The sequence below is a fragment of the Cryptomeria japonica genome, chromosome 2 (genome assembly GCF_030272615.1).
Source record: "Cryptomeria japonica chromosome 2, Sugi_1.0, whole genome shotgun sequence".
NCBI classification, from domain to species: domain Eukaryota; kingdom Viridiplantae; phylum Streptophyta; class Pinopsida; order Cupressales; family Cupressaceae; genus Cryptomeria; species Cryptomeria japonica.
The window spans coordinates 228579056-228603424 of record NC_081406.1 but is presented as its reverse complement, the minus strand read 5'-3'; the positions used below and the strand labels follow the sequence as shown (position 1 = coordinate 228603424).

Here is a 24369-nt window from a genome sequence, read left to right as displayed (position 1 = left end):
AAGAAATTAAGTGGTTACAGTTGGTTTAGAAAATAATGACTCTAGGGAACAACTTGGAAACACCTAATATTGTTAGTTCTCATTATTTCTTGTTCTAAACTATTTATTCCTCAACTAACAGAGTTCAAAGAGGATATAAACATATAACATTATGTTTTTATATTTTTATATCCTTTTGATTAAAGATTGTTTCATTATTCATGCTCTTTGTGTATGTACTTAAAAGAAAGTGTACTGATAGGTTGGCATATTCTTCCTTTGCATTCAAAAAAATAATGTCAATGGTTCTTAAAATGAAAGTAACTAAATGAGAACCAATTATGCCCCTGACCAATGTCACACTAAAATATTTGGACGCAAGGGCAGAAAAAATTGATAAAAATCATTGAAAGGCCTGTTAAGTATCAATTTCTTACATCTTAATGACTGCAACTGGTCATTTCAAACTATTTTTCATCGTCTAAAGATAACGATCCAGTCAATGCAAAGCAATTTCTCAATTATATAAAGAAAAGATTCTCTACAATGGACCAGGAAGCACAAAAACCCAGCTTGTAGTATGAAGTTGTCTAATTTATAAGAGGATGGATTCATTCAACATATCAAGAATATGTGAGGACCCCACAACAGAACTCAGATGTGACCCACTTGGTTGAGTGTAGCTTCTGTAGCACTTCACAAGATGTTTAATGAATGGAGCTTCAACCCAAAATGTTTTAACTATACAACATTCAATATGCCCATTTCATATATTTCAGTACCATAACCAATTGATATGCCAGTCGAGTCGCCAACAACGATTACTCCTTTTTACATACATTACAACAATTTATACATCTAGTACAATGATGTTTAATGGAATAAAATTTACAACAGGAGAAACTTGGAATAAAAGGACAAAGTCGTCTGAAAGTTGGTCTCCAACAAGTAAACCTTTTCCAACTTGAAAATTTCCATATTTTCAACCACCTACAAGAACAGCAGCAACTGCATTCTGAATCAGTTGAGTGCTCTTTAAACCATCGATCCCATGATGATATTGACTGGCCTTTATTAACACTGTTCAATAACAGATACAACAGTGTTCAGAGTCAAATAAGATAAGATTGTTACACAATCTCCCTCTCTTTCACTCTCACATAAACATGTCCTAGAAAAATTCTTCCAAACACACAATTAGAGCCCATATACATCAATCATATTCTCTCAGATTTGAAAATATTTTATCAACTTTAAGAATCAATTGTTGGTGCAAATAAAAGAAAATTTACTGTTCCAGACAAATTCTTGGTCTATGTAGGCAATCATATCATGTACTGCGCTCAACTGATTTTCAGTAGTAAAAATAATTAATAAACAAAGTTTTACTCTTATTTATATAGAGTTTACAAGAGTACTACTCTACAGAAATGCCAGTGCACAGTATTTCCATTTTTTTTGTGTATAAATACTAGTACATGGGATAATATTAAAGAAAAATAAGATATTGCTCAATATCCATCCAAAATGCAGAAAAACATTTGACTTTAGAACATAGCGAAAGTGTAGTTGTTGAAAGGGGTAGCAACTCATGGGTAAAGTGAATAAATTTAAAAGCCTTGAAATTATGTTTGTATAACTTCATATAGCATGAAACCCATTCATAAATGTTTACTTACATGAGAGAAGACTATATTTAATAATTTATGGGCTAAAATAGTCAGAAGATATTTAATGCTTCCAACTCACCTCCCTTTTATTTTATTTCCATCTACCACTTGAATAACTCCACTAGCCCACTTGCATATGGATCTTACTGATTTATTATAAATAAGTTATACCTATAGATAAAGATAATACAGTTTATGTCCGTATCATTTCTTCCTTAAAGTAAACTATCCCCAATTTGGAGGGATGTGATGAATCAGAACTATCTTGTAGATACCAAAACAAGCTGGTAGGAAATGGAATCTATAAGAGTATTGAGAACACACAGACCGAATACAATGAAGATGAAGACCCTCAATGGATATAACCAAATGTTGAATGAGTTTGAATGCATAAATGAAATCTCCTAGAGAAAGACATTTCATTGATATTGAAAAGATCCTAATATCATAGTTTATAAACTTGGCAAGTTACTTGAAAATCTTGAGTCACATCTGTCAAGCTACTAACCAGCACTCACCAATTCTTGTATTTTTTCCAAATACTATCCAAAACTGTCTAGCTGGCATAAAACATATTTTTCAATTTCTTTCTTCTTTTTTTTCCTCCATTAATGTGGATTTGATAGATTTTTCAACGACTTTCCTCTCTACATAAGAATTGAATCCATTTCTTATGTTTTTCAACACTATTGTGCCCATTATTTAAGTTTTTAGTATTACTATTTTTTTTTTAAATGCCGACTCCTAAGTAGAGGCAAAAATTTGGCCTGCCGAGATATGCTGAGCCCAAGTTTCTGAACTATCCATCATTTGGAAATCCAAGCTCCAAACATTGACCATTTGAATCGAAGACTAGGAAAGAGGAAAAGTAGTGGTGAACAGAATCAATCCAGAGCATAAAACTCAATGATAAAAGTTGCAGAAAGCGAAGCTGCTGGGTGCCTCTCACAAACTATGGAATGTTATGAAGCAGGAGATGTCAATATTGAAGCCATAAGAGTCCATCTTGAATCCATGAGAAAGCATAGGAAAAGGACTGCTGGTAACTATGAAAATCAGAAATATAGATTTCATTGTCCGTTTGCTGAAATTTTTGATTGACAGGACAAAGAAGACTGGATTGTAGTAGCAGATATAGGAACAGTCCCACATGGTATTGATCGCCATATCTAAGATGCAGCCACTAAAGAAGATAGCAGGGTGTTCAAAGGTGGTCAAACGAGTTGTTGATAACTTGATACGTGGAACATGTTGAAAAAGTGTTGTCTCCAAAAAAATGTCTTCATCCCATTTGACCAGTGCATGATCTGGTCATTAAGATGGTGAATAGCTTGTAGATGGTAGAAAGTCAGACTCATTAATTTCATTGACGAGTGTCGGAAGTGAAGAAGGCAGTTTAGTTGTACAGACAGAGGCAAGTTGCTTGGTGGAAACATTATGGAGATGTGTGGTTGTTCCTGTCATTGACTGAAGCTGATTCATGCTTGATATAAGCTGCAGAAATTCAAGACGAAATTCCTTCCATTGTTTCCGTTGACTGTGACATCAAATTCCAGAAGCTAAATCATGATCTGTAGGAAAAAGCCTACAAGTCATTTTTAGGAAAAAAACAGAAAAAAATCAGCAGAAACTGCGGTAACTAAGAGACAAATATCATATTCTTAAGAATAAAGAAAATTATGATTTTGTTAATTCATGTCAAGTACAGTGCATCGAGATTAGGAATAAACATAATACATTAAAAAATTCCAATTATTAAAAAAAACTAGGAATACTAAAAACAATTATTCTAATTTTACTTGTGAAGATTTATGTAAAAAAGGCATGGTTGGGCATTGAACACATCCTACTATTTTAGGGGTGACACTGTGTTCTATATGGAACCCTCATTAGGATTTTAGTTAAAAGAAAGGCCTGTTAATTAATTACTTTCAATTTCGTCCTATAAAATTCATCTTGTCAAACGGATCCTCGTGAACTAAGCTTCTTCCTATTCGTGACTTTGTTCTTGTAAAAACAAAAGCTTCTTAGCTTGTCTCTTTTTCTTATTATCATGCGTTGTTGCTTCTCTTTTTTTTGATAGATGATCCAAGAAGCTCTTCAAGAGCTGTTCAGAACCCCCAATTCAGCATAATTGCTTACCCCAAAACTACACAGCCAATGGCTACAACAGGCTGCATTTTAACTCCAACTCATGCAGCAGATGAGTTCCAATCACTAATAAAACCCCCCACAGATACATAGAACATCTTAATAATCATTTTTCCTAGCAACTTGGCTTCGTCTGCACAACTAAGATTGAGGACTTCACTTACTAGAGTCAAGGAAATGGATGATTGTCCTTCATTTCCATCTCTACAAGGTACTCATGATCCCAACCACGGGGCACCATACTCTCCTCGAGTTGGCTGCACAACCCTTGGTGAAGATAATTTTTTGGAGACTGCAAGTCCTCAACAACAAATTCCACTTCTGCAGAAGGCTTTTCATCACCACCTCACTATGCTGCTACCTCCTCAAATGGAAGTATTTATAGGATGGGTCATAACACCACATTGAGCTTGTTCCTATCACTCCAACTACAATCTGAACTTCTTCCTTGGGTCAATATGCAATTAATAAAACTAATAATGAACTTCGTCTTGCTCATCTCACTCCTCAATTGACAACTGGTCCTGATGAACTCTTCACAATTTCAATGTTGACATTTCCTCCTTATGTTTTAGTACCTCTTATATGTTCTTCTTGAAGTAGGGAGAACACCTATTGGCTTTAATTTCTGGAACTCGGATCTTCTTGACATCAGCAAAGCAATTCAGCCTCTTTGATATTTCAATCCTTGAAAACATCCTCTTCGACATTAAGGATATATCCAATTGGAGACTCCCCCACCACTGTTTGTGGCTTGCATGCACCTCACACCCCTCTATATTTCATTTTCTCATGGTTTATCTTATCAAACTACAAGAAGCTTTGGATTTATCTGGCATCTTTGGGATAGTTTCCTCCAAACAGCCAGGAAATGATAAGCACATACGATGTATTCAGAAAGTGAAATGCAGTCCACATGTAAGTGGGCTGATAGCAATAAAATAAAAGTAAGACAACCAAATAGGAAAACTTGATATAAAGTAGTTGCCAATTGGATCAGCTGTAAGGGAAGATGCTAAGATAGCAATGAATTAAAAGGTAGATGGACAGCTGAATGGCTGTAAAGGGTAGATTGCAATTAATTAACAATTAGATGGACAACTGCAACTGCTGTAAATTGTGTAGAGAAATGAATAATTAGATGGACAGTTGGAACAGCTGTAGAGAGTATAAAGAAATGAATAATTAAATGAACAGTTTGAACAGTTGTAAAGGGTATATAAAACTAGAGGTGTCTATAGCAATGAGTAAATAGATGGGCAGTTGGAACCATAACAGGAAAACTTGGCAACTACTTGAATGACTTGCCATGACTTGTGAGTTTTCCAGCCCGCCACATCAAGTTGACTCAAACTTGCGAGCTAAGGGTGGTGGTTCAGGCCAAGTACTCAGCGATTTTTTGCTTGGACTTAGCCAAATTTTCTGCTTAGACTCATGATTTTTTTGGCAGACGCACCAAGCAATGGGTTATAACAAAATCCACATGAATTTCAGCATTTCAGTTCATTTTTTGACATTTTTGGTCTTATTTTGCCATCTAGAGGATGTCTACAACAACCACAAGACAAAAACAGGTTGAGAGAAGGGATTGGAAGGAGATTTTAAGGAGTTTTCAAAGATTCAAACCAGTATGTATCTATTTTTTTAATTTTTTTTTAAATAAAAAAAATTGGAAGGGGAAATGCTATCCATTTCCCCTCCCCACATATCATTTCCTAACATTTATCTATTGTATTTGCATTCTATTTTCTCTGAAAAATGTTTTAAAATTTTCCATGTATAATATTTTTTCAAAACCCTACAGATAATTTTTTATGTTAAAAGCAGCAATGTCAAGTTCAACATAGATGAGTGGTAAGAAAAACCCTACATGGAAGTACGGAATGTCAGGTGTTGTCAAGGGCCAAGTCCATTGTATTAAATGTCAACTTCTTATGACAAGGAGAGTAAATAGTATAAATACCACCTTATTAAAATACCTAAACATGATGTGAAGGTGTGCCCTAGTGTGCTTGAAGAGGTTGCGACAAAAATGGATGCCCTACTTGCTGATTATGAAATGAAAAAAATGGAAAAGCAGAGGACAAACGAAGCAATGTTAGTAGTGATGAATGTCAATCCTAAATTATGTAAAGGTTCCTTTTTTACCTTAAACTTTGCCATCCACTTGTCTCTATTGACGAGACTCCTAAGGTATCTGTTTCAAGCCATCTTCCTTCTTCATCAACACCAAATTTATTTATTCCACACAATGTTCTAGGAACACAACCTTCACTTGACACAATGTTCTAGGAACACAACCTTCACTTGAAGGTGCCACCTAGAACAAAGAAAAACACAATGAGTCTAGGATGGCAATGACAAATTTTTGATATTACAATAATTTACCCTTCAATGTAGTGAACAACCCACAATGGAAAGGGTTGGTGAATGCATTGATAGTTGTTGGTAAGGGGTTTAAGACTCCAACAGCTAGGAACTTGAGTGGGCCATTGCTAGAAGAAGCCATAAGAATACACACATTGTTGTTGATGATCAAAAGAAAGAATAGCAAAGAAAGTGTTGCAGAATCTTATTAGATGGATGGATAAATAGGTAGAGTAAGACTCTCCTAACTTTTGGTGGCTTCTAATAGCACATTGGTGTTTTTTAGGTTCGTAGATGCCTCACATGAAGTTGAAAATGCTGAGACTTTTGTGCAATCTATTGGATGAGGTGATCTAAGAGGTTGGGTTGAAATGTTGTTCAAATTACCATGGACATTGCAACAGCATATGTATTCATGGAGAGACTTATTGGAAGAGGCATCCTACTATTTCTTGGACTCCTTGTGCTACACATTGCTCGGATTTCATGTTAGAGAGCATTGGAAAGATTAGACTGATAAAAAATGTGGTTGATGCTAAATAGGTTATGTACTACTTGGGACCTTTCTTTAATGAGAAAGCACATGAACGGCAAAGAGCTTGTGTGACTACAAGTGACACAATTTGCTAGCCACTTCTGCACTTTGTAAACCATTGTTGCCGCAATTTCTTATCTCAAAAAAATGTTTGTGTTTGATGGCTAGATGAAGTCTCCATATTCCCAAAAACTAAAGGGAAGAAGGCTGCAAGAACAATTTTTGATGAATCATTCATCAAAAACACAAAGGAGAAGTAAATAACAAATACAAACATAAACTTTATATGAAAAATCTCTTTGTTGTTTTTTTTGGTTAATTTTGTAATAATTTCAAAAAAAATTCAATTTTTTAAATGATAACACTTTTGGTCAAGGTTTTTTGTTTGGTCGATGGAGATGACATGCTGATTTGTTATCTCTATGAGGCCATGGATAAGGCCAAAGAGGCCATTTTGCATTACTATGGTGGAAACAAAAGAAAATATGGAATCATTTGGTACATCATTGATTGTAGATGCACAAACCAACTCCACCAACTAATACATGCCATGACCTACCAATTGAACTCAAGGTTCTATGTCTCTAATAAATTTAAGGCTAATCAGGTCATGGCAAGTGTTGTCTCATGCATTGATAAGATGATGGCAAAATACGAGATGAGAGGCTAAATTCTTAGCAAGTTAGAGGTATACAAGGGTGCAGAGAGGAGGCTATTTTCTTCAACTCAAGCAATTCGAGGGAAAAACAAAAGCTAGGTTAAAAGGTAATCCTTTAAATTTTTACCATAATCTAAAAGTATGTAATGTCCCCTAATTAGTTATACTTTAACTTAACCTAAATTTGCCCAAATCTAAAATAGGTCATTAAGTTTATGGGAGTGCCTTTGTATACTATTTTCCTGCAACACAAAATCAGAGAACATATATGAAGTAATACTTATAAACTGAAACATGTACTATTGAATTGAGTGATGCAATTCTTTAATGTATTAATTACTATCAGTATTATATTTGCTAGATAAAACCAGATTGTAGGTTAGTTGTCATTCTTTATTATACATTTCTTAGTGCACTAGGGTAGGCTAACTGGATAGGGTGTCCAAGAGACCCTCCACCCTAGGCCCAAGAGCAGATGCTACATCTCTCTTGGCTCCAAGTGGCGGGTATTAAGCATCCATCATGGAGTGGTGTACCCAGTGAGGTGTCCTATCCCTCTTGGCTCCATGTGGCAGGGATTAGGCATCTATCATGGAGTGGCATACCTAAGAGAGGGTCCCATATTAAGCAGTTGATATGATTAATTAATTAAACAATCTCATATAGATTATAAGTTCCATTGTAGAGTTATATCAGTTTACTGTTAGTATCATCATATTTATCACAGCCTTAATTATCAATGTTAGCTTAAATTACTGTGTTATATCAGATTCTGTAATAGTCTTTAGATTACACATATTATCAGCTTATAATAAATTAGATTCATTCCATTATCTTATATTACCATATTTTAATGTTGACAGCATTATAGAGTTCACCTTCATCACACTCGTATTCCTCATAATGGCATTATATTTGATCATGTTCATTAACTGATTTTAGTACTAAATTATATTTACGGATCATTTATCAGATGATCGATTGCATTATTGAACCATATTTGCTGTGAATGATCATTCACCAGATGATTGTTTGCATTATCAGATTGTAGTAATTGTGTCATTGTCTTCATATATTTCCAGGTAAAACTAGGGTAATGCAGAGTCCGTACCTTTGCTGAGTGTCCTGTCTGCGAGTCTGATGGAGCAGCTTCTTTGTCAATCCTTTCTCTTTTTCCTTCCCTTTTCTTCCATATACATCTTACCATTTTTATATCGTATCCTATCTCTATTAAGAGATACAACTCCTTGAATAGTGATGACCATATGAAAGGTCACAAATCCATCGCTGCCCTTTATAAGGAATCTAATCACTCCGTTTCATGTGTAAGCGTTACTTATTAGGATATATCAATCATAATACTGGCTGCCTTTATGAAGAGTTAATCGCTGCTTATAATTTCTGACTTTTATTAATTATAACTCTTGCCTTTGTCTAGATTTAAAGTGATTGTTGCCTTTTTATCATCATAATCACTTCCAATAAACACTAAAGGCTGATTATCCTGTCTATTGCTGAGGGGACAATCTCTGACACCTGCAGTCCACCCAGTATTTACTTTAATAATTAACTTTATTTATTTTGCAGGTTACCGATCAGGATGAATGCAATTCTTTTAAATATATTTTTTATTGAATATATCTTCTGAATTTATTTATTATTATATTTGTTTATAATTACATTGTTATGATAATGAATATTTACTAATTACATTTTATTTTATTGGATTCATAATCGGCACATGACAAAGTAGAAACTAGAATCTTAAAAGTTTGAACAAGCTCTAAATTATTTACTTAGTTCTTATCATTTTTAAAATGTTTCCTTTGAAGATTTATGATGGGAGAATTACAGTTCTAGCACACCAAATCTTCAAAGCTAGCTATCTATGTTTTATCCCAGCCCTATAGTTCTTTTGGGTGTGAAAGCAATTAGAGCCTATCAGAGAGCATTCACACAAAGAAGAAAAACAAGTTTACCTAGGAGCACATTAATGACCTTGTCTTCATTTGGAACAACCTTCGTCTTCAACCAAAAAGGTGGACGGTCCTTCTAATGATGCCATCGACTTGGATGACCCTTTTGATGATTGTACTGTCAAAGAAAATAGTAATGTCTTTCTTACTAATGAAGATTTCGCTAAATTGGAGAAAGGAGTAGAAAAAAAAATTGAGTTGAATGAAATGGAGGCAAATGAGGACACTTTTGAGAAAACAATCAATCATCATTTTAATACCAACTTACCTTTTAGTTTGAGGCCCAAAAAATTAAGTTACATTAGGAGAGAGAAGAGAAAAATGTAGATTGTATTTGGTTGTTTTATGACATATCATCATACGTAAATAGTTATGTTGTGTGTGTATATATATATATATAACTTTGTTGGATTATAGTGTATTGTTCGACTTTGAAACTTTGAAATTTCAAATTTTAAGAGTTTGAGAGTCATGAATCATATAACAAAATGTTTGAATTATGACAAATTGATAATCAAATTAAACTTGTGTTTATGTAAATGCATTTATTTCTCTTTTTATGTATGTGATTATGAGGGTTTTCTCTTTGCCATTTTTTGTTAAGTTTTCTTTTCCGAAGTTGTGTTGAAACTCGAAGTTTAAATCAAAATTTTTGGTTGTTGAGTTCACATTCTCAAACTATGGCTGGAACAGCCATGAAGGGTATATAGAACTAGAATCCAACTTTTCAACTATCCATCTAATTACTTGTTGCTATATACACTTCACAATAGTTCCAACTATCCATCTAATTTTCTATTCATTACTATTTGATACATATTTATGTTTCTCTTATGTAAAATATACTCATAATCACAACAAAATAATCATATCAACAAGATAAGCATATTAATGTCCACAAGTGACCAAAAGTAGGTCAATGTAACTTGAGAATGCATCAATGAACAATGGAAAGTTCTAGGAAAAGCGTGTCCTAGGAAAGAAAAATTAAAGAGTGATTCACCAAAAACAAAATGAAGCTATACAACACCAACATGTGGTTAAGAAACCAATACAAATAACCATGAGGAGAGATCAAAATCCACAAAAAGTAATTGTTGATGAAGACTAGAAGACCTTCATCAAATATCTCTATCAAATCTTGGAAGAGAGGAATCATCGGTGTAATCATCAATCATTTTGAAAGGACCAATACACAATCTATTAATGATAATCGAGGAGTGTTGAAGACTAAGGGAGCTAAGCACAATAATGCAAGTAGGAATATCTCCTAAAATCTAAGGCTAGTGTAAATCCCATAGTATTGAATTAAATTGTAATGTATGTCTATCCTAGATATGATAGTTGAGAAGGAATTGGTCCATGATGTCAAGGAGCAAAGCCACAACATTGAGGAGCACAATCACACTATCAAGAAAGAATAATCTAGGGCATCCAGTAGCAATGGTATGTTTGGAGAATCATCATCTCTCATGTCTATCTACCTCTTTTTATGAAGTAGCAGTGTCCAAAGGGCATTAGATGTCACCAATATCTTGATTGAGTTGGAAGAAATATGTGATCAGCATGGGCACTTTAGGACCTATAGAAACTCCCTATAGAGAACTATACCAAAGGGTGAGGATTGCTCAAAGATAAAGGCCCAAGCACCATTGGTTTGGATATCTAAACTAAAGAAAGCAGATAGAGTGTTGCCTAAGTCTTTGTAAAGGCAATGATATCTTCCTTGGATCTCATAAAATGGGGAGTTTGGAAATGAAGTGGTTCTCAATCTCAATCTCCTGGAGGGAGGTGTTGTGACGTTTTCACACATCGCCCCATTGCAAATGGGGACCCATGTTTTTTGCTTTTTAGGGTTTGTTTTCTAGGTCTTTTAGGGTTTTCTCAGTTGGCCTTTGCAATTTTGAGTGCTGTCGGGGAGATCATGGATAGCAGGTCCTGCTTGAGTGAAGTCCTGATCCTGAAAATTGGCTAAGTCTGGAATGTCCTGATCCTGAAATTTGACTAAGTCTGGAATGTCCTGATCCTGAAATTTGACTAAGTCTGGAAACTGAAAAACCTCAAAAAACTAGATTTTGCAATATAACTCCTGGAGGTCTGAAACCACTCTCAAACATCCTTCACTTATACTTAAATGTTATATTCCATAAAAATTATCCTGATAGAGAGTTCAAAAAGTCAAATTTCGCTCCTGTCCTTCACTGAGGATCCAGAGCGCATAGCGCTCCTGTCCCTCTCAGGAGGACCAAGGCAAAAGCGCTCCTGTCCCTCTCCAAGGGACCAGGGCGAAAAGACTTATTTGAGCCATTCCTGGCCTTGTTTGGTCAAATTGAAACATCAAAGGCATGGTGGAGGACGAAATGAACATGATAAAGCATCCAGACTTGATTGAAAGCAAAGAAATGATGAAGTTTTTGCCTAGAAGGTCAAAAGTGCTCCTGTCCCTCACTGAAGGACCAGAGCGCTTTTCTTTATATGCACAATTTTAGACCTCTTTTGGACATTAACTTTTATTCATAGCATGAAGTAAGATGAAATCTTCCCTAGCAAAGGAATTTCGAGACGAAAAGTGAGACAATTTGGCTAAGAGGGCAAAAAGTGCTCCTGTCCCTCACTGAAGGACCGGAGCACTGAATTTCAAATTCGCACTATCTTTGCAAGGTTAAGGTGATTTTATGATTTGAAGAGGTTAAGGGAAGCATGTTTTGTCCATTGAATATAATTTAAGCAGTCTACAAAGGAGTAAATCAACCCAAATGACAAAAAGTGCCCCCGTCCCTCACTAAAGGACCATGCCACTTTTTCAAGTTTCTCTTCTTTGTTTGATATTTTATGGCAAAACTTGACTTAGATGGGAAGGACGAATGATGTTTTATGCCTTGGACGCAATTGAGAGGTTTAAAAGAACAAAGAAGTATGCCAATTTGCAAAAAGTGCTCCCGTCCCTCTCCAAGGGACCAGAGCGATTTTCCAAAAAGTGCTCCTGTCCCTCTCCAAGGGTCCAGAGCAATTTTCCAAGAAAGTGTAAATTTCTTGCAAAGACAAGGCAAGTTTGTGATTGAAATGAATGGAAGAGGACATGATTAGCCCATTGAAGATAATTTGGGAAGCTAGCAAAGGACGGATAAGCTTGAAGTTGAAAAAGTGCTCCTGTCCCTCACTGAAGGACTAGAGCACTTAACATGTTATCTAGCCTTTCTCACCAATTTTGGACAAATCAAGGTCAAGGCGCAAGTTTGAAATGATGTCTAAAATGCTTCGAGGTGCAATTGAGATGCAAGAGTTGCAAATTTTGACGACAATTGGCAAAAGTGCTCCCGTCCCTCACCAAGGGACCAGGGCGCAATTTCCAAACTATAACCATTTACTTTGCATTTTGAAAGGATATTTTTATTACCAAGGCTCAAGATGGAGTGAAATGTGATATTCTAGGCCTGGAGGATAATTTGAAGTTGATATGATCAAGAATTCATGCAATGGACTCAAAAGTGCTCCTGTCCCTCACTGAAGGACCAGGGCGCTTTTTATGAAACAACAAATTCCCTCCGAGATTATGCTAAGGCAAAGTTGTGTGAGATGGGAAAGATCTTCTAAAGCATGGTGAACAAAGGTTTGACTTCGAAAAATTGAGAATCCTAGCCTAAAAATGAAAAAGTTCTCCTGTCCCTCTCCAAGGGACCAGAGCGAAGTTAATGGCATTCATTATTTTTTACCATATTTGGTCGTTAATATCCTCCAAATCGCATTAGATGCCAAATTGCTAACTTTGGAATATTTGAAAAAATTAATTAAATTGGCATTTAATAAATTAATTTTGGGCCTCAAAAAATCGAATTTCTATTATAAAGGCATTTAAAATTAATTTTTGTGAAATTAAAATTAAAAGTTGAGCACACAAGGCATTATTTTGCCTTTATTTGACAAGTCGGCCTACTCCTTTTGAGGTTTTATTTATTATTTCACCTTTTATTTGCAAGGTCGGCCTCATGGGTAAGTGGAAGGTGAGCGCTCTATATATTGAAGGTGTTGTTTCACTATTCAAATCATTCAATCATCCTTTCAAGTGCGAAATTGGAAAGCAATTTGAGGAGCGAAATCTAGAGGAGTGGAGCGAATTTCTACTAAGTGTGGAGAAGCTAGTGGAGGGCGAAATTCAATGAAAGCTATTGGAGAGGAGAATTTCTTGCTAGATTGGAGGATAAATTCCAGATATTTTGAAGGTATTTGAAGATGAATTTCCAGATTTTTGAAGAGGAAGGTGGAGTTCTTTTCCAAGCTAAAGGAGGTGCATTTTATCCAAGGGAGAGCTTTGATCTACACTTTGCCTAGCAAAATTCATCTATTTTTACATCATTTCTTAGAGTTAATTCTCAAGAGGAGGTATGGCAAAATCATCTTGACACCCTTATTCAAGGTTTGATTTTTTTAGACATTTTTTAGAAAAGTCTAAGTATTGCATGGTTAATTAGGAAATGATAGCTCAAGATTTATCATGAAGTTTCCTAATTAAAATCTTGAATCTTCCTTTTAAAGTTTAATTTTTAGATTTCAAGATATATTACTAATTTTGAAATGTTGTGTAGGTATCAAGATGGCGACTCCAAAGCCCGGAGGATCTACAAGTCGGCAGGTTCTCATCAAGGACGATCAAGCAAGGACAAGGGCGACCTCCTCCAGCTTAGCATCGACAAGGACGACCTTCTTCGATCAAACATCAACAAGGGTGACTTCTCCAATCCAATATTCTAGGGCGAGGTACATCAACATCCTGCACATCAGAGACAAAAGAAGTCAGAGCAAAGGGTTCGTTGAAGAAGCAGATAGTTCCAAATGAATTAATTAAAGCTAGCTTCTCAACAACATCAAGTTGAATATCTACCAAGTTACAAGTGTCAGACGAGGTGGCATCCTAGTCATCACTTCTCCAGTCAGATTGGTCCACCTCAGCCTGTCCAGATTCAATGTACCTAACTCATGGGAGGTGGCACAATCTTCGATGTACCTACCCTGGCTATTCATTGGTGGAATTTTCCAGAGAGGACATGTGTCCAAGCAATACAATTATTTCATTGGTCGAGCATTAAATGTTATGTAATGGTTGTAACAAACCCTAATTAGCGTTTTCATTATTGAATCTTGGCCATTGATCTCAAATTGATCTTAGCCATCGAATTGTATTGTGGGCACTATATAAGCCCCGACTCTTCATTTTGTAAAAAGAATAGTTGGAAGAAGTTAGAAGACAGATAGAGAGTAGTTAGAAGGTGATTAGCTAGTTGATAGAATAGCAATTAGAGTAGAGTAGAGAGAGAAGGCAAAGATTGTTGCCAAGATGTTGTTGTAAAAGACTTGTAACTTCATTGAAGAAATGGTGAAATTTATGGGTCGATTCGACAGCTTGCATGGTCTTTATACTTCTCATATTTGATTTCATGTTATTAGATGAGTGGAAGAAATGTGCTTGATTGATGGTGGAATTCGTATATCCATACTACTAGCAGTTTGTTGATTGCAGACTTGCCTTGCGTAGTCAACTGGAATCGTTCAGCTTAAGCCTAATTTCAATTATCGCTTCTTCATTGATATGCATCAACCTGATGGTGTCTATGCCTGCAGTGATGATTTGAACATCATAAAGCTTTCCTTCGAAGATCGCACTAACCTTGTGGAGATGGTCCTGTGATGTCAAAACAAGACTTAGTTAGAATTCCATCAAAGATCATTCATTGCTCCTACATTCTTAGTGTTAGGATTAGATCCTTTCCTCGCCCTCATCTTTTTTTCCTTTTTTTTTAATCTAAGATAGTAAGATCCTGTGTTCCAGCAAATATTCAAAGCAGATCGGACGTTCAATCATCAAATGTAAGTCCCCTTGTGATTCCAGCAAATCACATCATACCACAGAGAGCTTATCCACACGTAGAGATCCTACAACGAAGAACCTTGGAGTCATCCTGATTGATCCTTTTCCGCGATATCTTCAGCAATCAGAGGCTTTACTCAAGAGAGGATAAGGTACCCTTGGGTATTTTATTCTGTGTTTGATAGTGTACAAAATACACGTCAACAGGAGGAAAGACAACAAATCTGGTCATGGCAAAGAATATGATGGTCTATCTCAACTTGTAGCTAGTGAGAGCACGCCCTTTGTTGGCCAAGGGAAAAACTCAACCCATGGGACCAATGTCATTGGAGATGGGGAGGATGACAAATGATACCATCCACCACTTGTAGGAAATGTTCTCTGTAAAAATCAAATTTGGGGCTAAGCTGCTCAAGGAGAGAGATCTAAGTGACCTAGATGTGCTATTTGTAGATATCCTCTCTAGTAGCTTTAGAGATGACTTTTAAGGGAAGGAGTCAACAAGAAGCATCCAAAAAGGAACATGCAAGGAGGTAATCTATCAATATAGATGGAAGGAGCTAGCTAGTATCTGAATAACAACAATGTTGGAATCTAGTGGTGTCTAGCAATGCAAACCTCTCTAAAGAACAAAGAGCTAAGTATGGATACCTCTCTCGACCTGAAACAAAATATCCCATGGATGAGTCTATGGATAAAAAGTGAGCTTGAAGACACTCTAAAGGCATAGATGTTAGATGGCAAACTTGGCTTGGATAATGCATTGACAAACAATCCATCTGCAATGGATCATGTGCTGCAACATGAGAGTTAGGACCCTCTCTATATAAGCCAAATCAATGGACCCCAAACTAGGTTCCCAATTCTCAAACCCATATAAAAGTTAAGTTTGATGATTGTATCAAAAAGGCATATCTTTTAAGGAATTTCTCAGAAGTGGATGAGGAAATACTGATACCCCAGGGCAAAAAAAGAGGTATATACCTTGCAAAGGCACAATTGAGACGTGGGTTCATGCTAAAGGATAGACCAGAAAATGGGAATACCTTGCAAAGGTACAATTGAAACGTGGGCTTCATGCTAAAGGCTAGACCAGAAAATGGGACCCCCAAGAGGCATTTAAAAACAGAAAATAGAGCAACAATAATTTGAAAGGGAGATGTATGCAATTTTTTGTTTGTTTATAGAAGTAGAGCCCATGATTTTTCAATCATACAAGACCATTTAGTTAGTACCTAAAAATATACTCTAACCTTTGGAAGAAACTCCACAGAAACAATGAGATTTGAAAACCATAGCCAATAAATTAGGAAAGTGCATTGTATATAGCCAATAATAAAGAATGGATACATATTCTCATATTCATGTCAGTTTTGATCAAAATGAACCACTAGCAAAAGAGTATCACTCAATTTTTTTAGAATATGAATAAGAAGAGACCCTAAGCTATGGGACAAACCACTTGGGTACCTATAAGGCCATGAGCATGAGAACTTATAACAAGCATACCCCAAAGCCAAAATAAAGAAGGAAAAATTTGCAAGGACCTCGGGATGAGAGGAAATGGTAGGCCATCAAAAGCAAAGAAAATTGTATGCTCAGATAAAGGAAAGGAAGGATTAGAGTGTCAGACAGAAGTAAATCTGATATTCTCGTAAATACAGAGATTGAGATAAAAACTGAAAGCAGAAAAGTTGAAAAAAGATTGAGAAATAATATATTGTCAAGAGAACAGACATAAGGCATTTTAAATACAATGCATGAAAACACTTGTAAAAGAATACAGCTTAATAGAATCTATGAGATATATATTGTAAAATGTGGAGCCACTCTGCATGTTAATCTCACAGATGTTGTAGTCCACATTATCATGCATAAAGAGTATACCATGAATGACCATTACAGAAATAATAAGGCTATTAAAATAACAAATTAAAAAATGATAATTAGTAATCAGAAATTACAAATACATGTAATTTAATGAATCACTTAAGAAAATAAGTGACCATTAATTTCAGCAAAAGGCTTAAAGGGCTCAGACGTGAAGTGAAGATGTCATATTAATCATCATTGAGCTTTGGAGGCCTGTTTTTGGTGTGACATCCCATAAATTCCATGCTGAGCTGCACGTTGAACTATTTTTTGGGACTTTAGTAGATAGAGTTTCTCACTTTGGTAGGTAGAGTTTCTCGCTCTAGTGTCCTTACATGAAAGTCACAATTTTTATTCTAATTATTGTCAAATTATAAATTCAGCAAGAATTTATGGAGAGTAACACGCTGTCTTGAGAATTTCAGAGAAATCAAAACAGTAACCTGCATCTATGAGACAGCAATCCACTCTCATGATGAACTCTCAGCATTAATGATACATTTATATAATATTCTACTAGCTAAGTGGATTCAATAGTCATTCTGCTACTTTTTCCTCTGATGATCCTTTTTTGAGCATTAGCGTGTACTACCAACAAACTAAACAGAGAGTATAATCAAGGCAAATTAAGAAAATCATAATCTCTAAACAGTGAATATCAATATTATCTTCAGTCTTAAAGATCTTACAATGGAAGGAAAGGGTCTGAGTGTTTCCCCACAAATTCTACAACCCTGCCACATCCAAGAATTGTATCAAACATTAAATATTTTATTTTATTTCTTTACAAGCAAAAAAAAGTATTAATAATTGTGACCAGACGTGTAAAACTTAAAAAACCTTTTTGATGCAAGATGAGTTTACCAAATACAATACATATGTATAAAGACTGTAAAGATCGTACACATTACATACTCTGTACAACATTTGGAAGCAGGGGGAAGACCTTCAAGTGTCTTTAGCTCCTCCTGCATGGCAAAAAAGAGAAAAAATATCTTAATAGAAATTATTTAACAACACCAAAAACTTACTTGATACTAAACATATAAATGGGATAGCCAGGCCATCAAAATGATAATTGGTACATGATAAGAAATATACACATCCCAAAAACAAGTAAATATAAATCTTTTTCAATAAAAAATTTAAAAACATATACAACACTAGTTGTGTTTAGCTATGATGCTTTTAGCTTCTTGTACAGTAACACAGATTTGGTAAATTTGATTGTTACTAAGCCCAAATTTCTGGTGGACACATCTCTACATCATGCTGCCACCTGTATAACTTTGCTCCATCCATCCCTCTTAGGCACCCTTATTTGCATTTTCTCACATTAATCATTTTGTATCATGATATATGGCATGTTTACATTGCATGGAAATCAAATGTCTAGGATCAAATTGCTGCTAAGAATCATTCTACATTATTACTAAGCCTATGCAAAATATGTGCTAAGAGCAAAAAAAACATTTCAGAACCACAAATGCATAACAATTGATAGTTTTCATTAAAAGATTTCTAAACTGTACTGGAACAAGCTTAAATACATATGTATGTTTCTGCAAGAATAAAACTTCTATTGAAGCCAAAAGTTTGATACTTTCAGAGGATTGCAAAAAGTCAAAAGGCATGGCCCTCTAAAACAACTAATAAAATTTGAGAAAACAATCACAAAATGGTTCATATATTCTTAAAACACCTTTAAAAGCATTTGATTATTAACAGAAAACATCTACCTTTAAAAGCACCAAACATTCATAAACAAGACAAATAAAATAATAATTCAAGATAAAGTTATGAAGCAGGTGGTAATTAAACAAATAGTTTAGAATAATGTACATCATTACTTCAGAATATGGTTATACCATATATTTGGTATTATAGTTTGTAGTCTTTTTGGTGTTGTAATTAAGCTTGGAAACTGGTAGGTCCTGGACTCAATTGGAAACTAATGTCCTACCTATATAGATACTAAACAACTTCTATAGCCATACACAACTTATTTGTGTTTTCTTTCCCAACACTATATTCTGTAAGATATAAACCAATATGAACAGTTTACAACTTCTACAGTAAATTCCAAACATTAAAATGAACAAAATGAATATAACATGATAAATTCCCAACATTAGTATAAACAATATATATATCCACACACTTGCCCCCCACTGGCAGATTGAAGCTCAACTTTGATGGGGCATCGTGGTCTAAACCTGGCTGCTCTGGAGGTGGATTCATAGTGAGAGATTGTAAAGGCAAGGCGGTTTGGCTAGGGCCGATCAAACCTGTGGATGGCACAAATAATGATGCAGAATTTAGGGCCTTGTATGAAGGTATTCGCTGGTGCAAGAAGCAAAATTTAAATAAGATCGATATAGAGGGAGACTCAATGCTAGTTATCTATGCCATCACTATGAACTTACAAACAAACTGGAAGTTTGATATATGGGTCAAAATCTATCAGAGGATCTGCAAGGAATGGATTTTTCACTGACTCATGTATTTCAAGAGGCAAACAAAGCTGCCGATTTCCTCTCTAAGGCGGTGTTCAACTTAAAAGAAAATCAGATTTTGGACTGTACGCAACTGTAGAGTGGTCTGGATGCTATTTTATGCTCTGACCTAGGTGGGCATTCGTTTTGATGAGAAGGATTTGAGCGGGAGGTTCTCACCTTATATTTGGAATGCATTGGTGCCTTTCTCATACGACTGTGGTATCGGGCTGATTGGGGTGTAGGTATGAGCAAAGTTTGTGCATTATTGGCTGGCTCCTCAGCATCTTCCACCATTCAGAATGAGTACATTTTGATCCCTGGTGTCATGTGCAACTGCAATACTCGAGGGCTGACAGAGCTATTGAAGGAGGTCTTCACGATTTCTGGGGACATGGAAGAAGGGGTTGTGCCGAATATCATAGGGGAGAAGGTGCTGGCACAGACCCATGTGCATAATAAAGAGTTATTGGAGCGGTTCGTGTATAATGTTCTGCGAACTACTGATGACAGAGTCCTAATGTTGATGGCTATCAAGCGTATGGTGCATCCCCAGCAGAGAGGGAAAGCTGAATCGGCCCTCAACCATGTATCGATGCACCCAAAGACGGGTCTGATTGGGATGCCATTTGTTATGAGGAAATGGATGGGAGGAAATAGGAAATTATTGGGAGCATGCAGGTTGGACTGGCCCAGAACCGTATGGACACATATATGCTTATCTGGTTTGTGTAAATAAAGATGTATTGACTCCTGCACAGATCGAATGCCCCCAGGAAGTGGTGGAGGCCATTCGGTTTCTGTTGCACATTCTTTGTACATGATTTTGTTTAAATGAAAAGGGTGCTACCCCATGGTAACAGTTTGCCAAAAAAAACAAAATATATATATATATAAACATAGATGGACTACTCGGCAAGTTTTTTGGGCCAGACGAGTAGTTACGACTTCTACTTGCCCAAAAACTCGCCGAGTCCGAGCTAAAAACTCGGACGTGCCAGCACATAACAAGAAAACATCAAAAGTTCATTGCATTTCATTTTCTGAGCTGGGTTTTTTGGTGAGAAGGGGGAAGAGTGACCAGCAAGGAGATTTCAAATTATTCTTGCTCATTTCAAGTGGATTTGAAGTGATTTTTCAAGGAAAATCAGATTCCCTGGTTAGTTTTTTTATTTTTTTTCTATGCTTTTTTAAAACAATTTGCTTATTTTTTGTTGCATTTAGATGAATTAGAAATGATTCCTAGGTAGTCTAAATCCTTTCTAAGTTATTTGCACAAGATTTAACACTAGATTTGACAAGCTTTGTTGAATTTTTCACAAATTTTTTTAAGGATCTCTAGTTTTCAAAAAAAAATTCAAACCCTAACATATTTTATTTTTAAACTTTGAATGATGTCTAAATTTCTTTAAACTAATGTAGATAGTTTGCTAAATTGCTTAACTAAAATGTTAACTTGTTTTTTCACTTTGTATGTGTAGGTTAAGTAAGCATTAATCATGGCAAGGGAGGAATGGCCACTAGATCCATGCTCATCTAGATATATAGGCACCCGTCCTAAAGGTGCTAGAGATGGGGCATGGAGGTATACCTATGAGGGACCCGATCTGGGTCAGTTATATGCATAAAATGTGAGAAAATACATCATGGAGGCATCAACCGCCTCAAATACCACCTTGCAGGAATAGACAGGCATGAAGCTAGAGCATGCCCTGGGACCAATGAAGAAATAAAAAGACAAATGAATGCCCTACTTGGAGCTGGGGAAGAGAAGAAATTGCAAAGGGGGAGGGCAAAGCTATCCATGAGATCAGCCATAGCTGAATCTCAAGGTGTTTCTGTTGACATTGAAGAGGAACAAGAAGCACTTGAGGGCATAGTGGGCTCTCGACGTGGCCCACATATCCGCAAACCCACCACCACCTTGCCCATCGCTTCCGCTTCCTCTAGTAGGGTACCTGGCACTGTTCCATCATCACGATCAGGGTCCATAGGTGATTATTTTGTGCACATGAACACACTTGGAGCACAACCATCATTAGAGGCCACTGGATGGAATAGGGAGGTACATGAGAAAACCGACATTGCAGCAGCTGATTTTTGGTACTTCAACAACATTCCATTCAATGTGGCGGACAATCCTTATTGGCTGAATTTGGTGACTGCTATGACAGTTTCAGGAAAGGGGTACAAGGCCCCTTCTCGCAAGGATTTGAGTGGGAGGTCAGTAAATTACTGCATAGTCCACTTGATTTCATTTTTAATTATTTTTTAGATTTCTTGTTTATTAAATCAAAATTGTGTACTAAGACCTAATTTCACTTTGTTCTTACAGGTTGCTCACAATGTAGTTGCTAGGGCAAGAGAAGTGATGGAGGAACAAAAAATTGAATGGGCAAATTATGGCTGCACCATTCTTTCTAATGGGTGGACAGATGGCAAAAACCGCACCATCATCAATTTTTGGGTTGCTTGCAAGGACAATGTAATGTTCTTGAAATCTGTTGATGCCTCCAGCAAGGTGAAAAATGCAGAAACATTGGCTGGAATGTTGGAGCATGTCATCATGGAGGTGGGGGTAGAGAATGTGGTGCAAATCATCACAGATAATGCAGCAGCATATGTGTCAGCAAGTAGAATCCTTTTGAATTATCACCTTTAGGCATTAGCAATATTTTCATTTGTTGTGGCTTTGTTTTACTTGGTTGCATCTTTCTTAAGAATAAATTCTTCTTTTGCAGAAAGAATCCTCCAAGAGAGGCACCCCACTCTTTTTTGGACACCTTGTGCAGCACATGTCCTTGACCTTCTTTTGGAGGACATAGGAAAACTTGAGTGGGTGACTCCAGTTGTAGAAGATGCAAGGAGGATCACCAAATATATTTACAATCACCCTTGGGTCTTGTTGACGTGTTTTTTTGACAGCGTCGAACACAAAATAAAGTCACCAACTGTCACCTTATCCTCTCTTGATCAAGATCAATCTGTATGCTAAGATTGCTTAAAGTTCAAACGGCTAATTCCAAGGTTCCTTCAATGTGTGGATGTGACTCAGTTGTTTGATGGGTTTGTTGTTAACCCAAGGGGCCTTACGTATGTTCAATTGAAGAAAACTCATGCAAGCTCAAGGATTTCTACATGGATGATTTGCAATGAAAAGCCCTAGTTTTGGATTTTTTCGATTTTCGAATTATGTAGAAAGTAAATGAGAGTAGGGTATAGAGAACTATGCTAAAGCTAATCTAATCCTAAGAACAGGAGATGGGATCACTCATGCAAAATCAAATCATGCTTCATTTCGCCAACAGAGCACAACTACACGAAGGAGGTGCAATCTTCAAAGGGTGCGTGGAGGTTTTTCAGATCACCAATATGGACCATCGGATCGAACAATCTTTACTGATGATTGAAGTTAAGCATACACACATCAAAAGGCTCAAGCTAACTTTGCACAGTATACAACAATCAGCTGCACACCAAAAGTATGAGCTCAGATTTTGCAACAAGTACTCCTAACAACATATAAGCAAATCTAATCTAATTGAAGAGAGCAAGACCATGCAGATTGCTAAAATAGAACAAGAATACACCATCAAAATCGAACAATGTATTAAGTTGGCTACTTCACAATCTTGATGCAACAATCTTAGATGATAATCTCTCCTCCCTTTCAAATGAAGGGGGTCACCCCCTTATATAGGCCTCAGACCATGCAAACCCCAATTAGGGTTTCACCCCAGAAGATTCCCCACTCAAGACGCAACAAGGTGGGAATCGGCAATTAATAACCCATCATGCCCATATACAATTAATTCAAAAGCCTAAAATAGCGCCCACTAGTGCATTAAATGCGCCCCATGATGTTGATTATGCCCAAAATATAATAAACACCTCCATGCAAGGAATAAATGTCCATCATTCTTCATGTGACGACAACATGCATGGAGAATCTGTCATAAAACCATAAATGAGGAGGCTGCATGCAAGAAGATTCCTCATTCGACGGCAACATGCATTGATTGGACCCACTTAGTCAAAATACCCCCAATAGTAAATACGCCTCCACTATTCAACTGAAAGATTCTCGTCCAAGAATGGATGACCATTATCCCGCTCATTTATGGCATATGCAATGAATTTGTTGACGACGGCTTCTAGCTCTCCGATGGACACACTTGGCACATTTTCAATGTCGAATTCCATCAAGGCAATTTCTTCCTTGCTTTTGGAAAAGATGATTTCCCACTCCATCATGATTTCCTGCGTCTTCTTCATTATACCGGAAAATGAAGAAACATTTACAAAATGTTCCTTAAGGAATGAACCGACGAAGAAGAACTCGTGCAACTGAGATTTCAGGGAGTTTACCGTTATTCCACCGTCATTGAGTTTCCTTACGAACAATGCCTCAATTGCACTAACGATTTCCTCCTGCACCCCTTTGATGGAATCTTTCAGAGTAAAGGATTCTACGCTGAATTTATCGAAGGTGTACTTTCCTAAACAAACGGCGTAGAACCATCGAGGAAAGTCATAAGCTTCATTCTCGTGAATTACTTTCCCATCAATCATAATTTGCCTTGGAATCTTTGTTAGAACCCTGAGCCGTGGAATGGTTAAGTCCTGGTATATGTGCACATCCTCCCATAATCCTTTTGTTGTCTCTAATCTGCTCAGGAGGGCCACGAACTTTGAATGAAGCTAAGCCAGGTCCTTAATGAATTTGCGTCAGTGTAAACAACTTCTATCCATTCCCTGGAATTTTGCGCCATCGCTCTGATAACTTCCACATCATCAACAACT

General features: G+C 36.4%; 1 protein-coding gene across 3 annotated transcripts in view; it reads right to left on the bottom strand.

The window, feature by feature from the left end:
• Window positions 1–364: 364 nt before the first annotated feature.
• The window catches only part of LOC131034545 (guanine nucleotide-binding protein subunit gamma 2), a 38431-nt gene continuing 14426 nt past the window's right edge, over window positions 365–24369 (bottom strand). The window contains exons 2-5 of one of the 3 annotated variants that reach the window (XM_057966051.2): window positions 17987–18039; window positions 17761–17805; window positions 9340–9454; window positions 365–1059 (exon numbers count right to left, since the gene is read on the bottom strand). In XM_057966051.2, coding sequence (XP_057822034.1) covers window positions 9388–9454; window positions 17761–17805; window positions 17987–18039 — 165 coding nt within the window. In that variant the 3' untranslated portion in view covers window positions 365–1059; window positions 9340–9387. The remainder of the gene's footprint in view (window positions 1060–9339; window positions 9455–17760; window positions 17806–17986; window positions 18040–24369) is intronic. The other 2 variants (XM_057966049.2, XM_057966050.2) reach the window with 2 other exon arrangements.